Source organism: Cydia strobilella, chromosome 21 (genome assembly GCF_947568885.1).
Source record: "Cydia strobilella chromosome 21, ilCydStro3.1, whole genome shotgun sequence".
Lineage (NCBI taxonomy): Eukaryota > Metazoa > Arthropoda > Insecta > Lepidoptera > Tortricidae > Cydia > Cydia strobilella.
Window position 1 is genome coordinate 1,402,581 of NC_086061.1, and position 15,239 is coordinate 1,417,819.

At 36.1% G+C, this 15,239-nt stretch overlaps 1 protein-coding gene across 2 annotated transcripts in view; it reads right to left on the bottom strand.

Annotated features, from left to right (window-relative positions):
• LOC134751054 (inactive dipeptidyl peptidase 10) overlaps positions 1-15,239 on the bottom strand; it is a 195,142-nt gene that overhangs the window by 55,391 nt on the left and 124,512 nt on the right. For both annotated transcript variants that reach the window (XM_063686394.1, XM_063686393.1), the window contains exons 5-6: positions 13,555-13,682; positions 1,656-1,885 (exon numbers count right to left, since the gene is read on the bottom strand). In XM_063686394.1, the coding sequence (XP_063542464.1) occupies positions 1,656-1,885; positions 13,555-13,682 (358 nt within the window). The remainder of the gene's footprint in view (positions 1-1,655; positions 1,886-13,554; positions 13,683-15,239) is intronic.

The following is a 15,239-nucleotide window of genomic DNA, read 5'->3' on the forward strand; positions in this document are numbered from 1 at the left end:
AATTTAGAATAACTAGTAGTATAGATATTATTGCATGTGCCCATGTAAAATTGTGCGTGTTACTTAATGTTAAATATCATGTTGCTATATGTGAGACCCTATAATTGGCTCTGTATCACTACTTATGTCGTTATTAGCATGGTTATAGCTGTTGATTCTCCATGTAAAAATATATAAATAAATAAATAGTAATATACATAAATTTAGAATAATATTCGTACGCGTAATAAATGCATCTCCGCTGCGAATTCCATCAAACTTACATTAGAATTAATTTTCTCTCCCATTTACCCACATAATGCTGCTGAAGTGAAACGATCAACAGATAATCGGAACTTAATATCCTGAACTTATCTCTACCTACTAATTTCAATTGAAGAAAAAATATTAAATATTTTAACTGAACAATCTTAAGTTTTGTATTGTAGGTGTATAAGCTGTCAGTTTAAATAACAATGAAGGTTTGATACCTTTTGTTTTATATTCTGTTTTTTTTTATTTCGTAGACTAAAATGACATTTCATGTGGTACTTACTAAGAAATGTCATGTCTTACACATGAAACGTCATTTTAGTCTACGGAATAAAAAAACCAACCTTAGTTCAGTTAAAATTCGTAATATTTGTGTTAGTGCATGCAAACGCTACGTTATTAGAGCTAATTTAAAGATGGAAACGAAATAACGAATTTAAGTTGACTTAACCGATAACCGTGTAGGTATAAGTCGTTGTCGACTGTGGACAAATAAGTACACCTGCCGATAAAAGCTCGTAAGAATAATGAACATTTTGAGAGAAACTTATTGAAATTCGATGCACCCAAGTCAGGGGAGCCTCGCGTGCTCGTTACACTGTTCCGATCCGAATCGAACTTAAAATTGGTGCAATTTATGTAACCCTGGTATCTCGGCTGGCCTGTTGGAGGAGTGCCATACGCGGAAGTTAGTTAGTTATCGCAGAACGTGGAGCCAAGTTTTCTTTATTTATACGAGTAAGTTTTATGATAAGTAGTTTAGTGGGGCTAGTTTAAGAAGATTTATTTTAAGAATGGTTTAGCAGATAAACTCTGAAAGCAAAACTATCGATCTGCTTTCATTGTTGAGCCAATTAAGTAATTAGATTACGATATTCTTTACCTATACCCAGTAAGAGATTTTACCTATTTGAACATCGATATACCCAAATAACATGACACCTTTCACAGATTAAAACATTAAAAACCGGCCTAGTCGGACTCGCGCACGAAGGGTTCCGTACCATTATCTTAAAAACGGCAAAAAAATCACGCATACCCCTTAAATATTTATTTTATTCCGTTTATTAGTATTTGTTGTTATAGCGGCAACAGAAATATATCATCTGTGAAAATTTCAACTGTCTTACTATCACGGCTCATGAGATACAGCCTGGTGACAGACAGACAGACAAACGGACAGACAGACCGACAGATAGACGGACAGAGGAGTCTTAGTAATAGGTACGGAACCCTAAAAAAAAGGAACGCCCAAGAGCATTTCGGGTCGAGTTGAGTGAAAGGTTGCGTAGCCACTACGACAAACCGAATTTCTGAAAGAACAAAACCAGCCATAACGACTTCTATGACGCTTACGAAGTAGCAGGTACCGACTATTAAATGTTCAAATATTATAAACTCACCTTCATACAACCAATCCGGCACGCCATTATAAATGGTCCCAGGCTTGCCGGTGTCGGTGACGCGGTAGCCGGTTGAAGAACGCGGCGCGGGCCGGTAGTAGATGTCACAGTCCTTCACTGTGATGAGCCCGTGGCCCTTGGGCGTCCACGCGGCCAGCAGCAGCGCCGGGCCCTCGGTCACCACGCCACCGCCCACCTCGTCCGGCAGCGGCGTTAGGGGATACGACTCGCTGAAATAAAAAGTTGTGGTTAGTATTTTAACGGTTTGATTTTGTCTTGTAGTGTGGAATTTGAATTTAAAATTTTAGTTTAGTTTCTGTATTCTTTAGCTTGTATTGTAGTAATTACTTTTAGTGTTAAGATATGTATAATAACGTGGACATAATTGTCAATCGCTCTCGCAGACTTCCAAGATACAGGCTCAGCCTAGTTTGGAGTCTAACGGATATATCGATGCACATGTAAACAACCTTAATGATAATAAACTATTTGTACTAAATGTCAGTCGGATGCGAGGCAAAGTAATTTGATGCAAATTTTGAGTGGTTTGCTCATGTTGGCTGATAGAATTGACTTTTTAATTGTGGTTTTTAATGATTAATATTTAATAACGTTCATTTGCATCAGTTTCGGTTTCATTTTGTTTGATGTTTTACAATTGGTATTTTCCCTGTGTTGGTGTGGTGAAAAATTTTCTGTTTTACTCGGTGGCAAAATTTGTTTAACCCTCTTGCCTTGAAACCCTCGCAATGCTCAAGATTCCATTTTTGAACCACGAGCGTAGCGCTTCAATTTTGGAATCTTTCGCTTGCTCGAGCGAGCACGAGCGATAAAACAACAACTTTGCCCCTCTTGTAAAAAAAATAACTACTAAAAGTTCCATATTATACCTACCTTTTAATAATGAATTGTGTCAGTTCAATTCATCTTGTCTGGATTGTATTTATTTAATGTCTCAATTAACATACGAGTAGGTGACTTCAGGCTTAGGGACTAAATATTTCACGTTTTAAGGATGAGGGTCTGTTATCGGAGCTAGACGTGGCAATTTACACATTTCTTTTATATTATTTTGGCCTTCCCTTAGAATTTGTACAACATTGGTTCACATTACGCCTACAGAGGGCATACTCATTTAAAATTCCTAGACTCATCTTGGACTCATCTCTTTATTTATTCATGGAAGTATAAGTAGAAAAGGCGCCCTATACGTGTTATGCAAAATAGATTTACTTAGCCATTGCATTCCCGGCCACCAGAATCAGGAGATAAGAAAAAAAAACCGGCCAAGTGCGAGTCGGACTCGCGTTCCAAGGGTTCCGTACATTACACAATTTAAACAATGTATTTTGTATGTGAAACGTGAGTGAAATGTCTTTAAAAAACACGTAGGGGTCGGATCAAAAACTAAGTAATTAAGTCCGAATCACGTTTGACTGCAGTTTCTAATAGGTTTTCCTGTAATCTATAGGTAAAGATCTATTATGTGTATTTTTTTCAAAATTTTAGACCCAGTAGTTTCGGAGATAAAGGGGGGAATGGTAATTTTTTGCCTGTTTTCTTGAATAACTTCTAAATTGTTTATCCTAAAATTATAAAATAATAATAAAATAATATGAAAATATATTTGAGATTCTCACAATGAGCTCTTTCATTTGATATGTAACACAATATAGTTTGAAAAACTTTATTTTTTAATTTTCTCATTTACCCCCCTAAAATTGGCCCCTGTTTAAAATTCATTTATTTACGTTACATGTCCGTCTTTGGGTCACAATCTTACATATGTACACCAAAATTTCAACCTGATTGGAATTAGTTTCAGAGAAAATAAGCTGTGACAGACGGACAGACAGACAGACAGACGCACGAGTGATCCTATGGGTAATTTATTCCGTATGGGTATTCCGTTTTTTTCCTTTTGAGGTACGGAACCCTAACAAAACGGTAGGCGAATAATCTCTAGGAGAGTTTTTGCTCGTATGAGGTTCGCATATTTACTTTGTGAATTTGCAATAAAATATTGAGTATTGAGTAACATAGCTCGTATAGCGAGCTCGTATTAGATCATATCTTCATTGCTAAAGTCGTCGTCAATAGAACTTGCAAATTATGTAAACAAACCATTTACCTTTATTACTTCGTAATCTCGCTATTTAAAAGGATAACCATGACCTTATCAACAGTCTATGTACTTACATATTTTATTAATATAAATTTTTAGTTAAATTAAATGTTAATTATTAATATTTCAGGGAAAATAATCTTCGTAAAAATGTTAGGTTATGTGTCAAACGCTAACAAAATCTGTCATATGTTTATTATTATTTGCAAGTTCTATTGACGCCGACTTTAACTCTTTTCGTTCTGGTGGTTATCTGCAATAACCACTTTTTATCGACCGATTATTTAGTAACAGAGCCATCTATGGTCAAAGTATCGTATTACGTGGTCAACAAGAAGGCCTAAGTTAGATAACAATGTCATTCGCAGTTCGCTCGACGGCTGTTTGTGGAACTAAATTATTATTCGAAAACCGCCGTTTACGGAAATGTGAAAGTGTGATTTTGCTGGTAAGCAAAAAATTATAAATAATCGTTTTTTTGCTGTGTTTTGTGATACGTATTATGAAATACACTTATTCATTTATTTTAAGTGAAAAATATTTACATTTAGATTTATAACTTTTGGTAGAAGTGGACTTAGTCAAAGTGGTTAACAGCGATAACCACCGTGGCACAATTGTTTTTTGTTACTCGATTTTTTTTTGTAAAAAAGTAGTTTCACATTTAATAAAAAATGTGAAATATTCAGGTTTTAAAAGGTACCTTTAGGTAAAAGCTGACTTATTCAAGGTGGTTAACAGCGATGACCACCGTGACACAAATATTTAGGTAATAAAAAAGGTTTAGGTAATAATATACTTCAAAACGGTCATAAATATAATAATTATTTCTGTTTTAGATAATGTATAGAAAAAGATTGACCGATCGAGATATCGAAAACGCTTTAATATATGAAGATATACCTTCAGACAATGATAGTTTTGCCGGTGGAGATGAGTTAATGCCAGCAGCGGGAGAGCAAACAGCAGTTCTAGGAAAAGCAAGACTAACTCGCCGACTTATGCATCTATAATAAAACACAAATTCTTTGTACCAACTTCTATAAGGCATGCAGTAGCCAATCATCTACCAATAAGAGGCACATCGCGACGATGCAGCGTATGCAGCACAAAAGCCAAACCTGTCCGCACTGTGTGGAGCTGCAAAATATGCAAAGTACCACTTTGCTACTGTAAAGAGGGAAATGCGTGCTTTAATTCACATCGTGATGTGAATTAAAGCACGCATAAGACCGTGGTCTTATGTATTAATTGATTTTGTTTTGTATATAATACAATATTTATGCAAATAGGACTGTATACTTGTATCACGGCGGTTACACCTACTAACCACCCTATAAAACACCCCCTTCAAACAGAAAATGAAAAAAAGTCATGGATTTTCATATTATTAGCCCAAATCAATAAATAAATGCAAAAAATAAGTTTTTATTATAATAAACAAAAATCTGTGACACAAAGAGTTAACCAATTTTATGCCCTCAGTCAGATGGAAATATAAAATGTTCATATTTTCTTTATACTCACTCGTATAATAGGACGATTTATTTAGGAGAGGACTTCTTACGGGCCAATTCGAACAATGATCTAGATATCAACTAAATATCCACTAGATATGAAACAGAAACGACAACGAAATATTTAAGAAAGTCATGTCAAATTTGACATTTCCGCGATTCCGAATGTCCTCTTGAACGATCTCTTTGAGATTTGCTTAAGATATTACTTAGACATCTAATGGATATATCTAATGGATATCCCAAAATGTCACAATAATTGTAGCGTGAAATGACAATTGGTTTCTCGAATCGAACTGCAAAAGATAACTAGTTGAGAACTAAACTATAACGTATCTATTAGATCTCGTATTATTCTCGTATCTAGTAATTATCACGTTATTCGAATTGACCGGTTAGTTCCAAAGTTACTTCGTTTAACGGCATTCTAGTCCAATCGTTAGTAATCCTGCCTACAAAGCAGGAAGTCCCGGGTTCAAATTCTCGTTATATTTTTATCTAAAAACGCGCTGCAAAATGATCTCCGCGATTTTATATATTTTGGCTGTTAGTTAATTGCCTAACCCTTTTGCTGTTTATCATGAGCGGATCAAGATTTTTTTATAAATAACTGAACGATTGCATAGAGTCAATACTTCGTATAAAAATAGCATTTTGTACTGTAAACAACAGTTTCGCACAGTTACTACTTTTTCACTTTGCAAAGCAGTGTCATACGAGATTATTTACTACGAGTAAGTGATGATAGGCAAATACCTGCCTAAAATAGGTAGGTGTCATACAATACCTTTCACCCTACTTCCTTCTTTATAATATCTTACTTAAACCATCGAAGTTCAAAAATGCCTGTAATGAAAAATAATTAAGAGGAATTGACACATTTATTGAAAAACAACATCATTATGCCGTCGCAAATACATTGACTCTGGCCACTTAAAAAGGGAAAAAAGTAAACACTTCCATTTTCTGTTGCAAAAACAATGATATTCTTTCTTCCCGAATTCGGAGCACGTTTTATTAAGGCAGGTACAAACTACAGGCTAAGGCCATGAATTCACGAAGTACCACCGTGAAACCGTTTCATAATCAATCTTAACATACAATACAATACAATACAATACGCTTAATTGCACACCTCTCATAGTTTACAATAAATGTACAGTAACATAAACAAAAACAACCCATAATACATTAAAGTTGATTTTGGCATGCCCCTTCTCGGCCCAGCAGTTTTATTTTGTTCTCACAATGGAGTGAATGAAAAGTGGCAGCGGCACGGAACACTGCTTTGTTCAGTTGCTCGGACTTTTTACTTCTTTTCGCCATTCTTTTTAGATCGTACACGGAAAACAGTAATAATTAATGACGAAATTTAGGAAGAGAAATGTTTTGCAGTGTTGTGAATTTTAACTAGTTCTGAATACAAAACATTATCGTGCTAACAAGGTAAAATTTTGTACACCACCAATATTGTTTAGATGTTATATCTGTTTTACATATTATCAAGCAGAAACGTCAATTTTAACTGACGTTGTTATTAGTTACGTTGTGAACGGGTCTGTCTTGTGCGCCATAATATAAAACATATCATTTGATAACCTATGCCATTTCATTCCATTGGCATTTAATCGTAAGTACCTATAAAACATATAAGGCGTGTCCTCTTCGCTTCAGTTAACCATTTTAGGGACTCCGCATTTATTGCCACAGCTCCGCAACACGATACTTAGGGTCAATATATAGCCCATTACTTTTTATGCGGCCCTAGGACTCGGTATCGGGTTGCCCTGTGTTACAGGGGGCCTAACGCGAACACCGAAGTTCGAAAATAGCGGGCATCTTTCTTTGTCACTCTTGTAATGCCTTAATTGGAGTAAAAATCAATCAATCAATAATTATTTATTTCGAATAAATAAGTCCATAATGTGTTAGTAACATACATACTAATACTTAAATCTAGGGTTAGTACAAACGTAAAAGAGAAAGATGTCCGCATTTTGCGTACTTCGGTATTCGCGGTTAGTAGGCCAGAGCCGATGTCAGGTCGTCAATGTTGTCGCAGAAATTGAGGCGCGAATTTTTGAAAATACTAGTGTTTGATACTTTTAGTGATAAGCTCAACATTTCTGATACAAAATGAAGACACCTAGCGTGTTCTTGGCAGTGAATGTGTTAAGATTGATTAGACAAGCGTTTTGTGTCCGTGTTATACACTTATTTTGTGATAGCGTACAGGAGTAGGTATGTAAGCGTGCTTGTACCTACACAAAAAATATAAGTAAGCTCGTAGAAACGGGATCTGCGCCTGTCACGGCTTTGAAAGAACACGCTAGAATAAGCAAGTGTATGCAGAGGAAACTTGTCAGCATGTGAACTTATGCAGAAATGACTCCTTCTTTTCCTTTGGCAATCAATCCTAACTTTTTTTTGGGTTTTATCCACATTTCATATTATTTTATGTTAAGCAAACATGTTATTTCCCACCACTAAATGCTGAAGTATCTTGCTCTATACAATACAAAAATAATAACTTTTAAATTACAAAAGTAAACACGTCTGACTGTTCTCAATTTGTTCGGCATCATATTAGTAATTGATTTTTTTTCATTGATATTGAGACACCTAAGTTCTCAATAAAACACAGCGTTCTTTTCAAAAAATTCAACACCACAAATTAAATAACTTAATGGAGTTAATCAGCATTCCAGGCCCCGCAGTCAAACCCTAAAAAAGGCGTTAAACTTCCTTAAAAATAAATTACTCGGTCGTTTTACTTCTGGCGCTCGGTGACGAAAGTGCCGGGGGACCCGTTAAATGTTCCAGCCGCGGACCTCAGACGACTCGTAAGTTTAAGTAAAGGGCATTCCTTAAAACCGAATGGATTCAAGGTGAGCTAATAGTCTGGTGAGGTTTTAAATGATTGAGATGAAACTTTACAGTTTATGTGGCTTGGCCGTTTCGCTACCATCACATTTTTATTTATTTTTATTTTTTTATTTTTATTAAAAAAAGGCAAGCATTTGACCGCAATCTCACCTGATGGTAAGTGCCGATGCAGTCTAGGATGGATCATGCTTACCTAAAAGATGTCTATTCACTCTTGATTTAAAAAGATCCAAGTTATAGTGGACTGGGAATATATTTGCAGGAAGTGAATTCCACTCCTTAGCCGTTCGCATGATAAAGCTGGATGCATAGCGCTTAGTACGAATCAGTGGCAGAGTAACGACGTAAGGGTGAAACGCAAGTCCGCGTCTAGTCCCACGGTGGCAGAATGGAGATGGGGGATTAAATTATGTAATCCCATCGCACACTCCCCGAAATGGACGTAAGATGAAAAATTGATTCACTATTCAATATTTTTTATAATACAATAGTTCTTGTAGTAACGAAACGGCCAAGCCACATAATTTGACTAAGGTGTAGAGTTTGTGAAGTTAGGGCTTGTATAGAGTTAGAAGCTTGGCTCTACATGAGATCTGATAACTTTTTGACAGTGCAAGCCTTATGGTTTCGTCTTGGCAACATTTTACATGAAAATGTTTTTGGTGGTATGTAAGTTGAAATGAAAAGCAGTATGTATAACCGAAATAGGTGTCTTGATTTCGATTCATATCGGGCATTACCTGACAACGCCTACCTTGCAGATAGTGAGTTGTTACAAGTATATTCAATCATTTTACAATATATTCATTTTCATCACACTTGCTCGAAAAAGATCTTATTTCATGCAGGTGTACTGAAGAGTAAAGGCCTATATTGTTCCCGTGGGAGTTATGGATTGTGAAGAAAGCTATTACTATACTTACTATAGCTAAGTTATAGCTTTCTTGTAAGTAAAATACTTTTCACCACACCGCTGATGGTAAAGTCTTTCTTGATTGTTAAAAAAACTGATAATAAAGTTGCATTTTATTCACATGTGAGGCAAAGTAATCAAATGCAAATTTCGAGTTGTTTTCGTATGTTTGCTGGTAGAATTTACTTTTAAATCATGATTTTGAATGATAAATATTTAATAACATTCATTGAGAATCGATTTGCTTTGATTTTGTTTGATATTTTACAGTTAGTATTTTCCTTGTGTTGGTTAATGAGCAGTTAATATTTTAACAGATTTTTAATGACATAATCTACTGAAAGTAATCTGTGCGTGGTCCCCTACAAAGTACAAGTTTATAATGGTTATGTTACAAATGGTAAAACTTTATTCATTAAGGTGAGAGATTTAAATTGAAATAGTACTACGCTTGCTACGCTAGGGTGTTTAATTGCCAACGGTTAAAGTTTGCTTTTATTATTATTACAATTAATTAAAAGAAAAGACAAGTAAAAAGTTTTATAAAGCCGATTGCTGACATAAATTATTGTCCCATTATCAATTACAGAGCGACGTAAAATCTAAATAGATATACCACACGGAGCGTGCCAGGCGAACTTATAAACCGTTTTAGGTAAATGGGCCGATTTTTATATTGTTATCCTATTATTTTATCGTTATATTTGGATAACATTTTCCTGGTTTGAAGAGCTCATTATTCTGGGAGAAATTAATAGGATATCACAGCTTGTCTAGAATTAAATGTGTAAAATTTTCCGTAAACGTACGAAAATGCTAAATCTTGGTTCAGTGGAAGTTTTTTTAATACATACGGTGAAATTGCATGTATGTTGCAATGAATAGGGAACTCTAGGTATGTATCCGCAGAATTTTATTAATTTATTCATTTATTTTAAAGTTTATTGCACATAAAAAAAAAGGTACAAATGTAGGACTTAATGCCTCATGGTATTCTCTACCAGTCAACCATATGGTCAAACAGAGAAATGTTAAGGTGGGTGCAGTGAGGAGTGTTTAGAAAGATTACACAATACACATAATCACACACACATAATTTTCACATAATTTTATCGAAATCTGACGAAAAAAAAATTTACAACAGAATAAAAATCGGCGCAAATGTTAGATTTCTTAACCAACGACAACGGTTTATCCATTTTTATTGTTCCAAAAAATTTTAGAATTCAAATGTACAAATTGCAATTTAATCCGTTCTTTACAGAAATCAAATCTTGTTCTCACTATTTTGCTTAGACTTAGCGAGTTTTGATTGAAATTTTCCTAAAATAATTCTTGTTATATTCTATATGTCTATTAACCCCAGTAATTGTCGCTTTTCGAACTTAGTTGACAAATTATTGTATCTAATTTACCCTTCAGATATTGCGGATCAACGCGGAGCCACGCTATAAAACGCTGGTTCTGTTGCAGGATATTTGGTAACAGACGGGAATATGAGTTCTGCAGAAATGTGTGTTGGTATTTATACAAGTTTTCTCACATTAATGCTCAGTAATATTAAGAAGTAAGGTATAAATGTGACGTGCAACAGCATAGGCAACATAAAGGAGAGATTCCGGCTCTCGATAGTCTGCTCCGACCTTAGTGTGAGGCCGAAGGCCGAGATGTAGAAGAGCTGAGGCACTGGCTAGTAAGCATAAGACATTTAACATACTGTGGCTGTTTCTGTGTAGTTTACCCACGTTTTCCAATCGTGAATCGTAATATTTAGCTACTTTTGTACCTTTTAGTAAGCACTGCTTAATTCGCCAATTAAAATTGTTTCTTCTAATATTGCAGCCAAAGAACCGAGTCGGGGATCACTTTACATCGAGTGCCTTTCTTCTTGAGAACGCCGATTCGATTAAATTATGCCTCAGCTGGAGCCAACGACTTCGGAAATATGGACAATCAGGCCAATTCGAATGTACATTGACATCAAACCAATATTAGAAAAACTTAAAGTTACCAGTAGCAATATCGCAACCCGTGAGTTTGCAAAACTTACAGGCGTATCCATTGGACACTGTCCAATACATAGGACATAACAAAGGACCTTCAGGGATATTAGAATCATATCAGTTAGCTGTCATTCGCACGGGCGTCTCGCTCACACTAGTACTTGTGCGGAAAAGTCTGAGCGAAATTAACGAGCGAACGACAGCTAACTTTTATGATTCCAATATCAAAGATTTCATGTCCGTACACGTTTGAATTGACCTGAAGGTCGTATGTTATTGGACAGTGACCAATGGACACGCTTGTAAGTTTTGCAAACTTATGGGTTGCAATATTGCTACTGGTAAATTTATTCTAGATGACCTATTTTTAAGTCTTGGTGAATTTACTGCGGTTTCGAAAAAAAATATTGCTATTAATTCACAACCTGCTTATAGAGAGGGAAAGCAGCAAGTTTAGCAAGGTTCTAATCTAAATAGTCCTACGGGTGCAGAACTTTGACCAAGCGTGGCTCACTCCGCGATTTCGTCGCGTCGCTACAAGTACATGCGGCCCACACCAATTTTGGTGTCTTGCCATAGTAGTTGCCGCGCACCGCTACGGAACGGACGCCTGTTCGCGCTTGCGCCACCTAGCGGTCATATCTGTCGTAATAGATGCGTTAGAGAGTGAATCTTCTGTACCTAGTCCTATTATTTATTCTGTGCTTTGATAACGCGTGTCCATCTATTTTGTTCGTCTACGGCTGAAGCGCATTGGAGTGCTCCTCAGTTCAAGCTGTGTTGCTAAGAATTAACGAAGACTTGAAGAATTTAAGTGGCTCTAGAAAAGGCATGTTGTGTTGTATTAGTTAACTTTGCTATGTTCATTATTAAAATTGGCAAATAGTTTTGCCTGTATGTACTCCTTACAAGCTTTTATTTAACTTGCCCTGTTAGTATGTAAGTTAGTGTGGGTGTAATCTTGGAAGCTAAATTTGACCCACTTCCCGATTTCTGATTAAGCTGAAAATTTGCGTACAAATGTATCGGGTGACAATGCAATATTATGGTACCATCGAGCTGATCTGATGATGGAGACAGGAGGTGGTCATAGGAACTATGTGATGAAACAACGCAACCTAATTTTGTTTGGGGTTTTTAGAATTGTCTCGATGAGTATTAGTTGCCTGTGGTAAGAAAAGTACAGTCAGCGACAAAAACTTGTACCAAAAATGTAATGTTAACCAAAAACTTATATTGCATGTCTATTTGTTTGGCTAAGTCTATGGCCCAAAAGGCTTAATGGATCTTAACTTATGCTATGTGTGAGGTGTCCTCAGATTAATATCAGCTAACTAGCTTAAGGCTTAAGTCCTTGTGACAAGTCGGGTGGTTTAACCAAAATTGAGTTTAACATTTCATACTGGTTTAGTTTTTACGCTGTATATTTTTTAGAAAAAAATATAATTCTACGGAATTTTGCTACAATAATAAGTCCTTCCTAGGTACCAATTATAAAACTTCAGTTATTTGAAGATTCCTCTCAGATATGTTTTCCAAATTACCAAAACTTGTTTAGCGCCTGATGTTCTTAATTAAGAGATAATTCGTTATATTGTCTTCGGTTACCGCGATAGTTACTCATGAAATAAAACTATGAAAACGGATTATATCGCGTATATTGAATTTATAATTCATCCCGACGTTTCGAACTCTTTACAGCGTTCGTGGTCAACGGGTGACACCCGTCCGTCCGTCACCCGTTGACCACGAACGCTGTAAAGAGTTCGAAACGTCGGGATGAATTATAAATTCAATATACGCGATATAATCCGTTTTCATAGTTTTATTTCAAGATAATTCGTTCTTATCTCGAGACCTGAAGGGCGTTGTCAAACCGCCGATATTTCGGGAACGGCAATCATTATCTGGTAAAATTAAAGGGCGAGGGATAATCCTTTAATTTCGTCATTACTTTTGGGATCAAAATCTGATTTAATACTAAATCGGCATTTGACATTTATTTTTTACAATGCATGAATTTATCAGTACTGCATGTAGCAAACAGCCAAAAGTAATTGTGATATGCACCTTAACCCCTCGTATGGCGCCTGTCAACTTCAAATTTCATAATAGAAAAAGTGACTGAATAACAAAATTGCATGAAATGTAAATAGATTTTTTGAAAATGTAAGATTAAGATGTACATATTTTGCATGCTATAAATACGGCTAAATGTGTGATACTTATAATTATAATAAGACCTATTGTTAAACCACATTTAATGCAAATAAATGATTTTTATGATTTATGACCTTGATATTGAAAACAATAGATTTAAATTCCGACGTCTAAACATACGAGGGGTTATGGTAGCTAGACCGACGAGGGTGTGTGGATGAACCAAGCAAGTTCAGTAACAAACTAGGTATATCGCGTAGTGTTCCTTCACCCCTGCCGCCAGAAATGAACTCACGTGGTTAGTATGTCATAGACGGTGTAACGTGCGAGGTAGGAGTGCGTGTGCAGCCGCCGCAGGCTCTGCGCCAGCAGCAGAAAGCGCCGGTCAGCGGACACCGAGAACGACGCCGGCTCCAGTACTCTCTGCAACAAACGGAACATGTTTAACGTCTTGTCCAGGATCCTGAAATAATTTTGAGTCATATTTGCATTCTGTTTCAAGAATGTTTTGAACACAACCGAGGTTTGAACCCATTTTGACCATTGGATATTTGTCGAACTAATAAACCACAGATTTAATATATACGCTAGATGACGCAAATACCACGATTTGTATTGAAACCAAGCGTGCCGACTTTTTCGTACAAAATTTACGCATAATATAATTTTAAAATTACTTATCTGTGATAGGAAATATGTTCTTGCCTTTGGGTGCTCGCAATTTTTGGGCTGTTGCAGTTAATTATCATGCAACGAAGCATTTTTTAAGTTTTCACGGACGTCCGGCTGCAACAACTGACGCCCGTGGATTGTAAAGAGCGACGGTCAACCTCGACGCTTGGTCGGGGTTCGGATACGCGAAGTAGATGCATTTGCGTCTTCTATGGTATATTTATTTCTGTGAATCTAAACTAAAATTGACGGGCGAGGTGGCAATGGGCGGGTTACGTAACTCAAAATAAGAGTTGCTATTGGGGTCCATTACAGCCAATTGACAACACTGGTGACCACGGACTGAGCTGGTGCTGCGTGTAATGAGCCTAGTCTAGAGACGTTAAGGACCACTGTGCATGATGAGTCCCTAATAGAAAATAGTTTTGATTGGGGTTACGTAACTATAGTTTAAGAAATTATTTTGGCTCTTTAGTATAATTCAAAGCAATCGCAAACAAGACAACCTGCATTACCTGAAACCTTCTTTTCAGTTGTGGCAGGCCAAAAAATATTTATGATGAATCAACAACTTGAATAGGAACAAAATTAATAAAATTCACCGAAAAAATTGACATTAAAATTTGTTACGAAAATTTTGAAATGTCTTACACATTCACAATGCTGGTGGCAGCTGTTATATTTCGACAAGAAATTGTAAAAAAAATATTGAGGGCGCCACTTCCTACGTAACTGTCACATTTTTGACGTAAAATGCAAACATGGCAACAATTTAGTATGGAAATTGTTTAGTTCCCTTTTATTTCATTTCTACTGTTTTATGTCGAACTATAATGAACAGTTGAAAGACTATTGACGTTGGCATCAAAATAAAAAATCATTGATACTTTCATCATCTACCTGTTATTAAAACACATAGAACCCCAGGAGAAACACTCGGCGCAAACATGAGAAATTATTTAATGCATTCCGTGTCGGGTAAGGATTAAAACTGACATCGCTAATTGAACTAATTGCGCCCGTCACCTGTTTAATCCCTGCAATAAATTTTCAATTAAATTGGTAATTTAGGTATTATCGCTGAATACACGTCACGTTACGCGCTTGGATTAATTTCCAAAATCACGGCTGTGGCGTGAATCGGTTCATAGCTCTAATGATAGGTTAATTAATAATATTAGGTGTTTGCTACTGTCTTAGAAATAACATTGTGGGCAACGGGATATAATTATTTAACTAGGTCTTAAAATTCAAGGGCCTGTTTATACAAAACTCGATTTCGTTTCGTTTTGTAGCTTAGGTCCTTGA